The sequence below is a fragment of the Oryzias latipes genome, chromosome 23 (genome assembly GCF_053564925.1).
Source record: "Oryzias latipes strain Hd-rR chromosome 23, Olatipes_Hd-rR_3.1".
In the NCBI taxonomy this organism is placed as follows: domain Eukaryota; kingdom Metazoa; phylum Chordata; class Actinopteri; order Beloniformes; family Adrianichthyidae; genus Oryzias; species Oryzias latipes.
The window spans coordinates 26,504,016-26,519,782 of NC_136259.1; the positions used below are offsets into that span (position 1 = coordinate 26,504,016).

At 55.7% G+C, this 15,767-nt stretch overlaps 2 protein-coding genes across 4 annotated transcripts; one reads left to right on the forward strand and one right to left on the reverse strand.

Moving 5' to 3' along the window:
- Window positions 1–296: 296 nt before the first annotated feature.
- Window positions 297–8,216, forward strand: kiaa0930. 2 transcript variants are annotated; one of them, XM_023952235.2, is made up of 10 exons: window positions 297–1,186; window positions 4,490–4,638; window positions 5,117–5,221; window positions 5,303–5,380; window positions 5,455–5,556; window positions 6,062–6,202; window positions 6,459–6,647; window positions 6,715–6,874; window positions 6,949–7,104; window positions 7,171–8,216. In XM_023952235.2, the coding sequence occupies exons 1-10, from the start codon at window positions 1,042–1,044 to the stop codon at window positions 7,209–7,211; spliced, it is 1,266 nt and encodes a 421-aa protein (XP_023808003.1). In that variant the 5' UTR covers window positions 297–1,041; the 3' UTR covers window positions 7,212–8,216. The 2 variants fall into 2 exon arrangements, with proteins under 2 accessions (XP_023808003.1, XP_078798244.1); XM_078942118.1 differs by lacking the exon at window positions 297–1,186 and adding an exon at window positions 1,694–1,814.
- Window positions 8,217–8,597: 381 nt separating this feature from the next.
- On the reverse strand, window positions 8,598–13,174 carry nup50 (nucleoporin 50). Of its 2 annotated transcripts, none has more exons than XM_023952233.2 (8): window positions 12,801–13,174; window positions 10,741–10,842; window positions 10,583–10,666; window positions 10,329–10,512; window positions 9,633–10,250; window positions 9,465–9,549; window positions 9,224–9,342; window positions 8,598–9,056 (listed from the first exon to the last, which is right to left on the reverse strand). In XM_023952233.2, exons 2-8 carry the CDS (start codon window positions 10,807–10,809, stop codon window positions 8,857–8,859), a joined length of 1,359 nt encoding a protein of 452 aa, XP_023808001.1. In that variant the 5' UTR covers window positions 10,810–10,842; window positions 12,801–13,174; the 3' UTR covers window positions 8,598–8,856. The 2 variants fall into 2 exon arrangements, with proteins under 2 accessions (XP_023808001.1, XP_023808002.1); XM_023952234.2 differs by having other exon boundaries at window positions 12,813–13,145.
- Between the last annotated feature and the right edge of the window lie 2,593 nt (window positions 13,175–15,767).

Sequence of the window (15,767 nt, forward strand, 5' to 3'; positions counted from 1 at the left end):
TTCTTTTTTTTTTCTCCACGCGTTTCCATGGTGACTCCAGAAATCGGCGATCTATTGAGAATGTCTTTATGTACCTTCCGTGCACGAGCATTAACCCAGGGTTACCAAGTCGAGCGTAATTACGCCAAATCATATCCGGTCTTTTGGAACCGACATACCCAGAGTAAGCAAGTTCAGGCGGATTTCAGCCAGAGTTCAGGCTCAAAGTCAGGCTAGTTTAATCTTGCTTCCTGGAATACCCCCCAGGTCATCACCCGGCGCGGGGCGTCCTCGTAAATAAAATGACGTCATCTTTTGTCTAAAACGGGGGGAGGGGGTACGTTCGTTGATCAGGCACGCTCGGCCTGTGGGGCGGTGCAGTCCGAACGGCCGAAGTCCGCGTGCGCGCACCGGCGTCATCCCCTGGAAATGGGTCTCTTTTTTTTTTTTAGGCAGCACGTGACCCCGCAGCGGTAAACACGCACCAGGCCGAGCCGGAATCCCGCACGCGCCGCCGTCTGTCCAGGATGCTCGGCTAATGCTAGCTTTGGTTCCGAATTCACAAATTAATTAAGGCTTTACTCATTGCTCGGTCCAAACCGAACCAGAACCTAGGGAGGTGTCTCCAACCCCAAATCGAGTGAAGCCAAAAACGCTTTGTTCGAGTCGCGCGTGAGAAAACCTAGAGTTCCCGCCATAACTTTTCCAGAACTGTTATGTCCTTGTTCCTGTTAAATTGCATTTAGGCTCTGGTTCGGGTTTCGTGACATTGGGTTTCTGTTGGTTCGGACGGGAGCCGCGGCTCCCGTCGGTACAGCGGATTCGCCGTGCGCGCGCCCGCTTCGCTGCTCTGTGCCTTTAAGAGCGTCACGTTGTTACCGGAAGTGTGAGGGGTGTTTCCAGCTGACCACAGTCCCCCCACCCCCCGCTCGGCGCCCCCGTTCAGACCCGCCATCCGCGCCGGAAACCGAGAAGTCGGGGATCCACCCCGCCCGGCGCCCCCCCCCCTCCCTCCATTCCAGCCGCCGTCGGTCTCCGGACTGTCATGATCCCGGCGCGGAGATGGCGTCCTTTCCCGGTTCGTGTCAGGCCGTCGCGCCCGCGCAGGAGGAGAACGGGGAGCTGGACGGCTCCCTGCAGCAGATGCTGAAGGCCATCGCCGACGAGAGGAACCGCCTGAACAGCCGCCAGGAGCTCAGCGGGATCGGTGAGTCCCGCCTCCGCGCGTCGGACGGAGAACCGGGAGCTCCAGAACCCCCCCCCCCCCCCCCCCCCCCCCGGGGGGGCCGATCAGACCCTGAAGCTCCGGTTTTTGTTGCTGCCGATCTACCCGCTGTGTGGATCCTTTACCTTCGTCATCATCACCTAGAAGGTTCTGTTTATTCACCCAGTTGTGCCGAAGGTCCAGGAGGTTCTGGTTCTGATCGGTTCTCCTGGTCAGCTGGTTCTCAGATCCTCAAAATAAAACGGGAAGCTGCAGAGTCTGCTTCCGGTTCTGCCATGAAGAACAAAAGGGTGAAAGTTCTAGGATTTCCTCCAGACAGACGGTACAGATTAGTGTTCAAAAGTAATCTATTACTTTACTACTGATTACTTGTTTTTTAATTAATCCATTAGCCTGATAACCCTAATTATCAATATTAAACCGGTTTCATTAAGGTCACCTGAACACCCCCATTTGCTTAGGTTGGTTTGTTCCATCTCCAGGTGAGCAGACTTCAGCCGAGGAAACAGGAAGTTTGTGAACCCTGACAGGAAGTTGGCCAGAAGGTCAACATGACAGGAAAAAGATGGAGAAAGATCCAGATGGCCTTTCTGTCCGTGAACGCCTCGCGGTGGGTCTGTCCGAAGACGTAATGAAGTGAAAATCAGCACTAATGTGAGAGTAACGAAAAGTACACGTTACTCTCCTACAGTACTTCAGTAATACTCCACACGGCTGACTTCAGTAGTGAAACCGTTTTATCCGAGTCCACGTGAAACCCAGAACCGGTTCCTCTAGGTAACGGAAGGAACCATCCGGTGTCGCTCTGCCTCACAGGTGACGTGACAGAGTTCTGCTCAAGGACACGGTCCTTCATGTGGGTCAGATTCCAGCAGCTGGTCTCAGTTCTCAGGGTTCTCCTGCTCAAACTATTGGTATGCTTTAGAGTGGTCTTATTTTGTAGGAAAGTACCTTTATTTTGGAGGTTTCATTGTTTTGAAGCTTCATCTAAGAAGGATCTTGTTTCTGGAAAAGCTCAGAACGTTCAGGTGTGTAGGAGGAGACGGCTGTGAGGTCAGTGAAGGCATCGCGGCCTGCTGGCGGGTCAGTGAAGGCACCGCGCCTCGCTGACGGGTCAGTGAAGGCATCGCTGACAGGTCAGTGAAGGCACCGCGCCTCGCTGACGGGTCAGTGAAGGCACCGCGCCTCGCTGGCGGGTCAGTGAAGGCATCGCTGACAGGTCAGTGAAGGCACCGCGCCTCGCTGACGGGTCAGTGAAGGCACCGCGCCTCGCTGGCAGGTCAGTGAAGGCATCGCTGACAGATCAGTGAAGGCACCGCGCCTCGCTGACGGGTCAGTGAAGGCACCGCGCCTCGCTGGCAGGTCAGTGAAGGCATCGCTGACAGATCAGTGAAGGCACCGCGCCTCGCTGACGGGTCAGTGAAGGCACCGCGCCTCGCTGACGGGTCAGTGAAGGCACCGCGCCTCGCTGGCAGGTCAGTGAAGGCATCGCTGACAGATCAGTGAAGGCACCGCGCCTCGCTGACGGGTCAGTGAAGGCACCGCGCCTCGCTGGCGGGTCAGTGAAGGCACCGCGCCTCGCTGGCAGGTCAGTGAAGGCATCGCTGACAGGTCAGTGAAGGCATCGCTGACAGGTCAGTGAAGGCACCGCGCCTCGCTGACGGGTCAGTGAAGGCACCGCGCCTCGCTGGCAGGTCAGTGAAGGCATCGCTGACAGATCAGTGAAGGCACCGCGCCTCGCTGACGGGTCAGTGAAGGCACCGCGCCTCGCTGGCGGGTCAGTGAAGGCACCGCGCCTCGCTGGCAGGTCAGTGAAGGCACCGCGCCTCGCTGACGGGTCAGTGAAGGCACCGCGCCTCGCTGACGGGTCAGTGAAGGCATCGCTGACAGGTCAGTGAAGGCACCGCGCCTCGCTGGCGGGTCAGTGAAGGCACCGCTCCTCGCTGACGGGTCAGTGAAGGCATCGCTGACAGGTCAGTGAAGGCACCGCGGCCTGCTGGCGGGTCAGTGAAGGCATCGCGCCTCGCTGACGGGTCAGTGAAGGCATCGCTGACAGGTCAGTGAAGGCACCGCGGCCTGCTGGCGGGTCAGTGAAGGCACCGCGCCTCACTGACGGGTCAGTGAAGGCATCGCTGACAGGTCAGTGAAGGCACCGCGGCCTGCTGGCGGGTCAGTGAAGGCACCGCGCCTCGCTGACGGGTCAGTGAAGGCATCGTTGACAGGTCAGTGAAGGCACCGCGGCCTGCTGGCGGGTCAGTGAAGGCACCGCGCCTCGCTGGCGGGTCAGTGAAGGCACCGCGCCTCGCTGACGGGTCAGTGAAGGCATCGCTGACAGGTCAGTGAAGGCACCGCGGCCTGCTGGCGGGTCAGTGAAGGCACCGCGGCCTGCTGGCGGGTCAGTGAAGGCACCGCGCCTCCCTGACGGGTCAGTGAAGGCACCGCGCCTCGCTGACGGGTCAGTGAAGGCACCGCGCCTCGCTGACGGGTCAGTGAAGGCACCGCGCCTCGCTGGCGGGTCAGTGAAGGCATCGCGCCTCGCTGACGGGTCAGTGAAGGCATCGCTGACAGGTCAGTGAAGGCACCGCGGCCTGCTGGCGGGTCAGTGAAGGCACCGCGCCTCGCTGACGGGTCAGTGAAGGCACCGCGCCTCGCTGGCGGGTCAGTGAAGGCACCGCGCCTCGCTGACGGGTCAGTGAAGGCACCGCGCCTCGCTGACGGGTCAGTGAAGGCATCGTTGACAGGTCAGTGAAGGCACCGCGGCCTGCTGGCGGGTCAGTGAAGGCACCGCGCCTCGCTGGCGGGTCAGTGAAGGCACCGCGCCTCGCTGACGGGTCAGTGAAGGCACCGCGCCTCGCTGACGGGTCAGTGAAGGCACCGCGCCTCGCTGGCGGGTCAGTGAAGGCACCGCGCCTCGCTGGCGGGTCAGTGAAGGCACTGCGCCTCGCTGACGGGTCAGTGAAGGCACCGCGCCCCGCTGACGGGTCAGTGAAGGCATCGTTGACAGGTCAGTGAAGGCACCGCGGCCTGCTGGCGGGTCAGTGAAGGCATCGCGCCTCGCTGACGGGTCAGTGAAGGCATCGCTGACAGGTCAGTGAAGGCACCGCGCCTCGCTGACGGGTCAGTGAAGGCACCGCGCCTCGCTGGCGGGTCAGTGAAGGCACCGCGCCTCGCTGGCGGGTCAGTGAAGGCACCGCGCCTCGCTGACAGGTCAGTGAAGGCACAGCGCCTCGCTGACAGGTCAGTGAAGGCACCAGGCCGCTCTGACCTCCTGCTCTGTGCCTGCAGGCTGCTTTAAGGACGACCGCATCGTTTTCTGGACCTGGATGTTCTCCACCTACTTCATGGAGAAGTGGGCGCCGCGGCAGGACGATATGCTGTTCTACGTGCGCAGGAAGCCGGCCTACATGAGCGCGGACAACGGCGAGGGCAGAAAGGTGAGGAGTTACCCAGACCAGGAGCTGCTGTCACAGATCTCTGAGGAGAACACACTGAAGAACCTCAAATGGACAAAAGGCAGAGCCTTTCTGTTCTATTATCCAGACGTCGCTGGTCTGAGCTGCCAGAACCTTTCTGCTGTTCTGGTCCAGTCCTCCTGAACAGACTCCAGGTGTTCTGGCTTGGAAGGTGGCCGCAGGTTCTGTTCAGCAGATCTGGGCTCACAGCAGAAGAAAAGTTCTAGACGTTCTTCAGTGGTTGGGTCTGCAGGAACACAGAACTTCCTGAAGCTTTATCCAACCCAGAAAAGCAGCAGAACCTCCACCTGTGTGCTTTTTGGCGTTCTGACGGGTCACATGACCCCTAATGACGGAGCAGGAGGTTCAGGTCAGACCCTCAGATTCTGTGTATCCCCTCCGCCTTTGCTGTGAGTGATGGGCCAGCCGGCTCCTCCCTGATCCAGGTGCTGTGTTCCAGGTGGAGGTGGAGGTCTACAGGAGGGACTCCAAGAAGCTGCCGGGCCTCGGAGACCCTGACATCGACTGGGAGGAGAGCGTCTACCTGAACCTCATCCTGCAGAAGGTGAAGCCGCCAGTCATCGTGGCGTTGGCACGGCGCCACCTGCAGGCCTGTGCCTGTCTGTTAACCTCCGCTGTTTTGCAGCTGGACTACGTGGTGACGTGCGCGGTCTGCACGCGCTCAGACGCGGGGGACATCCACATCCACAGGAAGAAGTGTCAGGTGCGGGAGGTCAGAAGGTCAGGCTCCGCCTTCTCAGCTGGACGTCTCACGCGTTCTTCATTGTTCTCTGACAGGAAGTGTTCGCCTCGCCCAGTAAACACGCCATGGACAGCAAAGGGGAGGAGTCCAAGATGAGCTACCCCAACATCTTCTTCATGATCGACAACTTTGAAGAGGTACGGCGCCGATCAGGGCGGGTCCCGCCTCCTCCTCGCCGCCATCAGGAGAAACCATCCTGAAATGTTTCTGTTGGTTCGGCGCTCCTGCGAACCAAACTTCCTCACACCTGAAGAGAATGTCCAGGAACCTCTGCAGCAGGGTTCCTCTGAGGTTCTCAGCACGCCAGAGGAACCGGGTCATAATAATAATGGATTAGAGGCGTGGCTGCCAGTTCCCGGCTACGTTTCCTCTGTCCGTCACCATTCATGCTGGGAGGCAGTAGCGTTAAGGGTCTTGCCCAAGGGCCCCAACTGAGAGATGTTAATTGGTAATTGCCCCCAGTACCATTGTTGATTCCCCTCTGGGAATCGAACCCTGGATTTCTGCGTGGCAGCCTTCCACCTTTCCAACCGAGCTACCCAGACCTGCAAACGCTTGGAGCGGGTGCAGGCCTGGAATCTGGATCCCGGATGGGGGGAGGCGGGGCTGATGCGAGTGCAGTCACATGACGCGTGTGTGCAGGTGTTCAGGGACATGACGGTCGGCGAGGGCGAGATGGTCTGCGTGGAGCTGGTGGCCAGCGACAAGAGCAACACCTTCCAGGGCGTCATCTTCCAGGGCTCCATTCGCTACGAGGCGCTGAAGAAGGTCTACGACAACCGGGTGAGGAGGCGGGGCTTCAGTCACATCAGCCAATGACAGGGGGCGCCGTGAAACCCACCAATCACAGAGCTGAGACTCAGGACGCTAGCGCCAGCGTCTGACAGAAGCTAGCTTACGGCTTCCTCTGAATGCAGCAGCTTTTAGGTGCACTGAGCGCGCTCAGAAACGGCTGTCAGCAGGGAGGGTTGCTAGTTGAAGTCTGGACTGACTGGTTTGTTTTAAGGCTCGGTTCTGGACTGACCCGGTCTCCCTGCAGGTGAGCGTGGCCGCTAAAATGGCGCAGCGGATGTCTTTCGGCTTCTACAAGTACAACAACATGGAGTTTGTGAGGATGAAGGGGCCGCAGGGCAAAGGTCACGCAGAGATGGCGGTCAGCAGGGTCCCCACGGGCGACACGTCGCCCTGCGGCACCGAGGAGGAGCAGCCCTCCCCCGTGCAGGAGAGGGTGAGGAGCGCCTCCATCAATCTGTCAACAGCTCCGCCCCCTTCCCGCTCACGCTGTGTCTCCTCAGGTGACGTCGTTCAGTACCCCCCCCACGCCGGAGAGGACCCGCCCCTCCTTCTTCTCGCCGTCTCTGAGGAGGAAAATGCCTCGAAACCGGATCACAGAGATGAAGAAGTCCCACTCCGCCAACGACAGCGAGGAGTTCTTCAGGGAGGAGGAGGACGAAGGTCAGCCCCGCCCACTCAGACTCTGGTTCAGGCGGGTCACGGGTCTGTTCTGAGTTTGTGGTGTGTACCCCCAGATCTCCACGCCACCACCAACCTCCGCTCGCGCTCGCTGTCCGGAACCGGCCGCTCGCTCGTCGGCTCCTGGCTGAAACTGAACCGGACGGAGGACTACTTCCTGCTGTACTCGCACCTGACCTACGTCACGCTGCCGCTGCACCGCATCACCACAGGTGAGGGCGCCGCCCGCCACGCCCAGCGGGGGTTCTGCTGGTTCTGACGCGCTGGTTGTGTTGCAGACATCCTGGAGGTGCGGCAGAAGCCCATCCTGATGACGTAACAGAGCCGGACCCCCACCACGACCAAGTGCCTCCCCGCAGCAGCGCCCCCTGGTGTCCAGGCGGAGGCGCGCCACAGAAAACCAGCCGTTCAAAAAGTGCCTCGTCTCCATGGAAACGGGCCAGGCCTCAGGACCACGGGCCGAGTCTGACCCGGAAGGAGGGGAGAGAGGAAAGCGAGCTTTACTGTAAATAACCTGCTGCCTTGCTCACTGAACTGTGCAGCGCCACCTGCAGGACGTCCGACGTGGAGTCGGGTGGGTCGGGTCGGACCTGCCCAGCTCACTGACTGGTTCTCAGTTAACCCGTTCACCTGAAAGTCACAGGAACCAAAGGAACCAACGCAGAACTGTTCATGTCTGAAACCAGCAGCTCTGGATCAGAACCGCTTGTGGGTTTGACTCCCTTTCATTTTGGTTCAAGCATGACGTCACGCACACCGTCACCCTCGCCGCGTCACCTCAGTACTGGTTCTGGAAGGAACATTTGTCCCACGTGCTCCTGAAGCCTTAACCCGACTCAGTCCTCCTGCTCCTGACCCGGTTCTGCCTCGTTTACACCACAGAACCTCCCTGGGTCTCCAACTGAGATTCGGTCTCAGGTCACAACGCAGGCTTCAGTGGGCGTGTCCCAACGTCACCGTTTTTTTAAAAAGGTCGATCTTAACGGCGTCAAACCCCGGAGACGACGTGGAGCCCAGCCCACTGACGGGTCACATGACCCTGGTGCGGTTTCCCTGGTGATGTTGTTAAAGGGGCGGGGTCACACTGAGACGTGATTGACAGTGATCAGAGTAGTTTTCACATCTGGACTGTTTCAGAAGAACCAGAACTCTTCCAGAACCGTTCGTGCAGATCAGCGGGTTTCCCAGCTGACGGCTCACTTTGTTTTCATATTCTGTCCTTTCTGGGGAATTGAACCGTCGTCGTGTGACGGCGTCATCCCCACCACTAGATGTCAGTAAGCCCCTCCCACCAGGAAGGAACATTAAACTTTCATAGAACTTCTTCTTCTGCGTTTTTTATCAGAATGTTGGTTTTGAAACGAGGTTTGTGTTTTAAACTGGATCGCTAGGCTGAACGGATCAGAACCTGTATTGACCAGGTATTGATAGATCTGGGTGTTCAGGGCTCTGCTGGAGGTTTGGATCGTTCCACCTCTGGTTCTGGATCCGTGTCTGAGCTTCAGAATGTTCATCCCTCGCTATGAGCGACCCAAAGCGGAGCTCTGGTCCGTGTGCCAAAGGTCATACATGATCCTTTACATGCAGCACGCTAAAGGCCCCAACACCCCGCCCCTTCATGTCTGACCCGTTTCCCATGGCAACAGCAGCTCTGCGGTGCCGGGAAGAGCAACAAGAACCCTTGAGAACATCCAGAGACCCGGACTGTGGATTTATTTGTTTATTCCTGAAGAAAAGTCTTTACAAAGGAGGTCCGAGCCGAGGACGCCCCACGCCACCGCCGGACCGCACAGGACGACAGGAAGTGCGGCCAGACGAGGGAACATGGAAACAAACGCCGCGTAGCTGCAGAACAATTTGTAAAACCAAATCAGTGGCCTCAGAACCGGGTCACAGCAGGCCGGGCCTCCAACATTCACAGCATCAACACATGGTTCTGTGCACGTGAGCGAGCGGCGGCGGCCTCAGCCTTTCTTCTCCTCCAGCGTCTTGTGCAGCTCGTCTGCGTCCTCGGCAGTTTTGACCCGGATCAGGAGGGGGACGGGGGCGCCGGGGTTCTTCTCATCTATGGGGGGGTTGGGCACGGACACCACCATCACGTTGTTCTTCCCCACACGCGTGCAGGGCATGGACACGTGCACCATGACGTTGAGCAGGATGTTACCTGACGGGCGACACAACGTTTACTGCCTCATGCCAGAGCGGGAGGCGCCGCCTGAGCGGGAGGCGCCGCCTGAGCGGGAGGCGCCGCCTGAGCGGGAGGCGCCGCCTGAGCGGGAGGCGCCGCCTGAGCGGGTGACCTCCCCGTCCATCAGAACAAACGGTTCTTACCCAGGTTGGTGTCGGCCCGGATGATCATCTGGGTCTTCCCCTCGCCGGTCCGCTTCAGGTGCAGCGTTCCCACGCCCTTCTCCTTGAACTCCGACTCCTTCTTATAGAAGAGTTTACACCTGAAGGCAACAGACGCCACTTCCTGTTACATTTCAAAATAAAGGTACCAGACTCCAGTACAGAATCTGCGGGTGAGGTCATCGGGATGTAAAGCAGCAGAACCGGGCCCTCGGTAGCGTACTTCTTGGAGTAAAAGGCGTCGTCCTCCTTCACCTCCTTCACCTCCGGTTTGGGAGGCTCCTCCGACTCTGCTTCTCCGGTTTCATCTGCGGACAGAAACCGTGAAGGAAAGCGGGAACAGAAGCAGAGGCCATTTGTCTCTTCGTGGATGGGCGGGGCTTCTGCTCACCTGTGGGCGGGGTTTCCTCTGTCTTTGTTCCGCCAAAAGGCAGAGGGGCTGAAGAGGAGGCGGCTCCAAACAGGGGCGTCTGGCTGGAGGAGGCGCTGGATGAAGAAGGGGTGAAAGAGAAGGCGGGGCCGAGGGGTTTGGACCCCAACGAGTTCAGGACCGAGCCGTCCACCTTCTGCCCGAAGTTGAAGGTGATGCCGGCGGGGGCGGGGTCAAAGCTGGCGCCTGTGAGACGGCGGTCTGCTGAGGAGTCCCTGCTGAAGGAGAACAGAGCAGCTGAGGGAGGCGCTGTGGCACCGCCAGACGATGGAGGAGGGGGGGGCTCCGTGGGGGCTGGCGTCTCCTCAGAGTTGTCCCGCCCCCCGCCGAACTTCCGCTCGATGCTGGCCAGGTGGCGCTCGTAGTCCCTGAAGATGGGGTTGAGGTCGCACAGGGGGTTGTCGTCCACATGTTTGCTGATCCAGTCGCGCACCGAGCGGTTGAGCGCCGCCAGCTGCCGGCTGTACTCCCTACTTCTGCTGCAGGTCGGGGCCGCGCCGGGGGCGGAGCCATTGGCCTGACTGGGGCTGCTGTCGGCAGGCAGCTTTGAAGAGGAGGAGCCTCCATTAAACGTCACACCTGAGAGGAAGACAAGAGGATTCATGACACAGTGGGAGGGGCTAATCCTCAGACGATGCTTGTAATCCCGCCTCTTACTCGCCGCAGCAGAGGATGCTGGGAGGGCGGAGAAACCCCTGAACGCAGGAGCACTCCCATTGGTCGCGCCGCTGAAACCTTTAAATCCTTCTGCGTTACCAAAGCCAGGGGCGGTGGGCTTGGTGGAGGCTGACGCAGAGAACGCAAAGCCCCTGAAGCCTTTGAAAGCTCCTCCCACATCAGCCTGGAGGTAGAAAAAAACAGAGTCAGATCCAGTTCAGAAGGACCGGCTCGTCAGGAGGCCCGGTTCTGACCTCTGAGCCCACATTTCTGCGTTTGGCCTTCTTGATGGGCCGACTCTTCAACACGTCCTCGCTGGCCAGGCAGAAGGTCCCGGCCTGCAGAAGAGCAGCGGCGGCGTTACAGACCAGAACATCCATCACCCTCCTCACCCCCCTCCTCCCCCACTCACCTCCTCCCCCTCCTCCTCCTGATCCCAGTTCCTGTCAGTCAGTTCTTTGTCCGCGATCCTTTTGGCCATCGCAGCAGCGTCAGAACACAAACGCCCGGGAGTCTGTGAAGGCAGCGCGGATGTTTGATCAGAATGCAGACCCTCGCACAATACCTGAATGTGGGCGGGGCTTCAGAGAAACTGACCCTGGGCTGACTATACTGCATCTTTGGTTTGGTTTGCATAACATTACAGATCTTTGGCACAGCGAGTAGCAGGCCAGGTACCAGGCCAGGAACCAGGCCAGGGACAGGTACCAGACCAGGTACCAGACAAGGAACCAGGCTAAGCAGGTATCAGGCCAGGAACAAGACCAGGGACCAGGTACCAGGCCAGGAACCAGGCCAGGGACAGGTACCAGACCAGGTACCAGACAAGGAACCAGGCTAAGCAGGTATCAGGCCAGGAACAAGACCAGGAACCAGGTACCAGACAAGGAACCAGGCTAAGCAGGTATCAGGCCAGGAACAAGACCAGGAACCAGGTACCAGACAAGGAACCAGGCTAAGCAGGTATCAGGCCAGGAACAAGACCAGGAACCAGGCCAGGGACCAGACCAGGTAACAGACAAGGAACCAGGCTAAGCAGGTTTCAGGCCAGGAACAAGACCAGGAACCAGGCCAGGGACCAGGTACCAGACAAGGAACCAGGCTAAGCAGGTATCAGGCCAGGAACAAGACCAGGAACCAGGCCAGGGACAGGTACCAGACCAAGTACCAGACAAGGAACCAGGCTAAGCAGGTATCAGGCCAGGAACAAGACCAGGGACCAGACCAGGTAACAGACAAGGAACCAGGCTAAGCAGATTTCAGGCCAGGAACCAGGCCAGGGACCAGGTACCAGACAAGGAACCACGCTAACCAGGTATCAGGCCAGGAACAAGACCAGGGACCAAGGAACCAGGCTAAGCAGGCATCAGGCCAGGAACCAGGTACCAGACAAGGAACCAGGCTAAGCAGGTATCAGACCAGGGACCAAGTTAAGCAGCTACCAGGCCAGGAACCAGGCCAGGGACCAGGTACTAGACCAGGTACCAGACAAGGAACCAGGCTAAGCAGGTATCAGACCAGGGACCAAGTTAAGCAGCCACCAGGCCAGGAAAAAGACCAGGAACCAGGCCAGGTACCAGACCAGGGACCAGGCCAGTGACCAGGTACCAGACAAGGGACCAGGTACCAGGCTAAGCAGGTATCAGGCCAGGAACAAGACCAGGAACCAGGCCAGGGACAGGTACCAGACCAAGTACCAGACAAGGAACCAGGCTAAGCAGGTATCAGGCCAGGAACAAGACCAGGGACCAGGTACCAGACCAGGTACCAGACCAAGTACCAGACAAGGAACCAGGCTAAGCAGGTATCAGGCCAGGAACAAGACCAGGAACCAGGCCAGGGACCAGGTACCAGACAAGGAACTAGGCTAAGCAGGTATCAGGCCAGGAACAAGACCAGGGACCAGGTACCAGACCAGGTACCAGACAAGGAACCAGGCTAAGCAGGTATCAGGCCAGGAACCAGGTACCAGACCAGGTACCAGGCCAGTGACCAGGTACCAGACCAGGGACCAGGCCAGGAACCAGACAAGGCCAGGAACAAGACCAGGGACCAGGTACCAGACCAGGTACCAGACAAGGAACCAGGTTAAGCAGATACCAGGCCAGGAAGAACCAAGTCAGGTACCACCACGCGGGCGGTCATATCAACAACCCAGTTTCGGACCAGAACATGAAAACGGATCTTCAGATAATCAGTCTACTCATGAGATCCGGTTTTCATTTTCCGACCGGATCATCCACCAGGTGGTTCTGCAACGGTCCAGATTCTGGAGCGACTTCCTGCTGAGCTTCGGGTTCGGTCCGAATCCTCACAGTCTGGCGGGTTTTGTGGTGTCACTATGGTAACAAAATCCGGGCGGTTCTTCTGTTCGGTTCCTCCGGTTGGATTGCCTCACTTCGCTTTGCCGCTGGCCGCTCCCGTTACTTTAACCGGTTACAGTTATAGAGGCAGGATATTTGGTTTACTCACCGTGCTGGTTACCTTTGGCCGAAGTCTCCAAACCGGACCGGAACCCGTTCCGTCGCTTAACCGTTTCCCGCTGAGAAGCTAACCGGGCCGCGCGACAGCTCCTGACGTCACGGCTAGCGCTCAGTGGCGGTCTTTGGTCTCGGTCACCCGAGACCCGAACTCTGTCTGTGAGCGACTTTCCGCCCGGTCTCGGTTCTACAGACCGACCAGAACCGCAGATTCTCGATCGCCTTCAAATCTTGACTCACTCAGTGATTTTGAAAAAGCTTCCTCACGCGGCCATTTTGCACAACGGTACATCCGCGTGGGTGCACGCGCCCCACCTCTCTGCTCATGCGCAGAGTAAAGAGCCTATAGCTGGGATTTGTAGTCGGGTAGAGTATTTATTTATCTCGTTTTTATCCTCCTGAGAACCGAGGAAAAAAAGTGTCTTCCAATTTTTGTTTTTGTGTGATTTCCTTTCTATTTGGGCTTAAAAAAACACCTTACAATTTTAATTTTTAAAAAAATATTTTTTATTTTAATTTCCCAACACGTCCACTGTAGAGGACAACAGGACAACATTTCTGTGAAAATAGAACTCGGGTAGGAAAATCAGAAAAAAGGAGCAGATTAAATCTTTAGAGTGATACTCACCCAAAAAACATTAAATTTTGTTCTAAAACAATAAAACTCTATATCACTTTATTGTTACTTGTTGGACCTTCTGCTACAGAGGAAGATCGACCGGTAAATTGAGAGCTTTGCTTTCTGGCTCAGCTCTCTCCTCACCACAACGGACGCTGCTCCGATCCACCTGTCAATCTCACGCTCCGGTCTTCCCCCGCTCATGGACAAGACCCCAAGATATTTAAACTTCTCCACCTGGGGCAGGGACACTCTACCCACCGAGAGACGGCAAACTACCTTTCTTCGGTTAAGAACCATGGCCTCAGATTTAGCGTTGCTGACCCTCATCCCAGCCGCTTCACACTCGGCCGCAATCCCCCCCCAATGCATGCTGGAGGTCCCGGTTCGATGAAGCCAACAGGACAACATCATCTGCAAAAAGCAGAGAGGAAATCCTGTGGTCTCCAAACCAGACCCCCTCCAGCCCCTGGCTGTGCCCTAGAAATTCTGTCCATAAAAACTATGAACAGAACCGGTGATAAAGAGCAGACCTGCCAGAGTCCAACATGCACCGGGAACAGGTTTGACTCACTGCCGGCTATGCGAACCAAGCTCTTGCTCCGGTCATGCAGAGACCGGACACCCCTCAGTAAGGCTCCCCGGACCCCATAATCCCAGACCACCCTCCACAGGATATGGGGGACGCGGTCGAACAGCTTCTCCAAATCCACATAACACATATGGACTGGATGAGTGAACTCCCGCAATCCCTCCAGCACCCTAGGTTAGGGTGTAGAGCTGCTCCACTGTTCCACGACCAGGACGGAAACCGAACTGTTGTTCCTGGATCTGAGGTTCGACTATGGGACGGACTCTCCTCCCCAGTACCCTGGCATAGACTTTCCCAGGGAGGCTGAGGAGTGTGATTCCCCGGTAGTTGGAACAAAACTAGATCAAAAACAGATCTTCAAAAATGTTATCAATGTACTGTGAAAAGTACAGGATTGAACTCCGGTATTCACAAACTTTGGGGTCATCTTGATAGGCAGGGCGCCCTGCTAGCACAGGTGTAAACCTGTTATGATGGACGTTTAAAAAAAACAAAAAAAAAAATCAAGTTAATTATAAAAACAAGTTATTTTTTCCTGAATCTCATCCTTTTCATCATCTGAAAGCTCCAAATCTGAATCTTCTCCGACTATCTGGCGCAGAATCCTCTCTGCTTCCCTTTTTTCTCCAAACATTATGTGCATTGTGCAGCCATTAAATACATTGAAATGGTCCCGGTGTCCTCTACAGTGTAGAGTAGGATTTGGAAAGGTATCTCTTAATTCCTTAAAAATATACAGGTAAACAAAATGTCCATTATAGAGGACATAAATGACTGGGCCGGGTCTCAGGAGGATATGGAGCATTTTGTGTCCATTCCCTATATAGTTCCTTATTGGAATAATCTAGTTTACCACTTAGAGCGGGAAAAGATCTGTTAACCAATGAAGTGAGAGAAATGTCCTTTAAATGAATCCATACATTCTACCCATCTATTGATGTAGATAAGAACGCCCTGAAGATGCTGTTTATGGCCTTTTTCCACTAAACTCTGGTCTAAAGTTTGTAATTTCATTTCCACATAGACCCAGACTTCCTCCTGTGCTTAGAAAATGTTTGGCCTCATCCAGTCCTTCCCATAAAAAAGAACAATTATACTTCATTAATCTTATTTTTAATGCAAATGGCACATTCATGAATCCAAATGTATGTATAATACCATCATTTCTGTCTTTGTCAATGAGTTCAAACAACTCAGAAACACAATAAGATAGGAAACGGTTCAAACACTCGATCTGTGCGTCACTTTCAATGTCTTTGTGTGACCTGGAATCCTTAAACCGGCGGCCTCTTCTCCTGTTATTGTATTGCACTGTTTTGTATTGGATTGTTGTGATCAATAAAGTTCCTGTTAAAAAAACCAGTATCATATTTGTAAGTGAAGACCAGACCGTAAGTACTATGGAGTCCTATACTGTTCATAATTAAATAAATAAATATTTAATTCAATAAATAAATATTTAATTAAATAAATAAATATGGCCTCATGCAAATAAACAACCAATAAATCTCTCATAAATATATAAAAAGATCATGAAATGGTGAAAAACATGCACACACATTTTAAATTAGCCATTATATTATTCAATACATTTCATTTTGCTTTAAAAACCTGTTCATTATTTTAAAACAGCATTTTCAAATATTCATTTTATTCATGTGGAATATTATCATAAGTCTACGTCTTTTTTCAGAACCTTGGATTTCAAAATCAATATTTTCCAAAGTAGCTTTGTTTTTATTTCATGT

What these genes read in the sequence shown, in the direction of transcription:
- kiaa0930 (XM_023952235.2), top strand. Translation starts at nt 1,042, where the DNA reads ATGGCGTCCTTTCCCGGTTCGTGTCAGGCCGTCGCGCCCGCGCAGGAG. An exon ending in ACAACGGCGAGGGCAGAAAG is followed by an intron (nt 4,639 to 5,116) that starts GTGAGGAGTTAC and finishes GCTGTGTTCCAG; the next exon opens with GTGGAGGTGGAGGTCTACAG. An exon ending in GCTGCACCGCATCACCACAG is followed by an intron (nt 7,105 to 7,170) that starts GTGAGGGCGCCG and finishes GTTGTGTTGCAG; the next exon opens with ACATCCTGGAGGTGCGGCAG.
- nup50 (XM_023952233.2), bottom strand. Translation starts at nt 10,809, where the DNA reads ATGGCCAAAAGGATCGCGGACAAAGAACTGACTGACAGGAACTGGGAT. An exon ending in GCAGAAATGTGGGCTCAGAG is followed by an intron (nt 10,513 to 10,582) that starts GTCAGAACCGGG and finishes TTCTACCTCCAG; the next exon opens with GCTGATGTGGGAGGAGCTTT. An exon ending in AGAGGAAACCCCGCCCACAG is followed by an intron (nt 9,550 to 9,632) that starts GTGAGCAGAAGC and finishes TTCTGTCCGCAG; the next exon opens with ATGAAACCGGAGAAGCAGAG.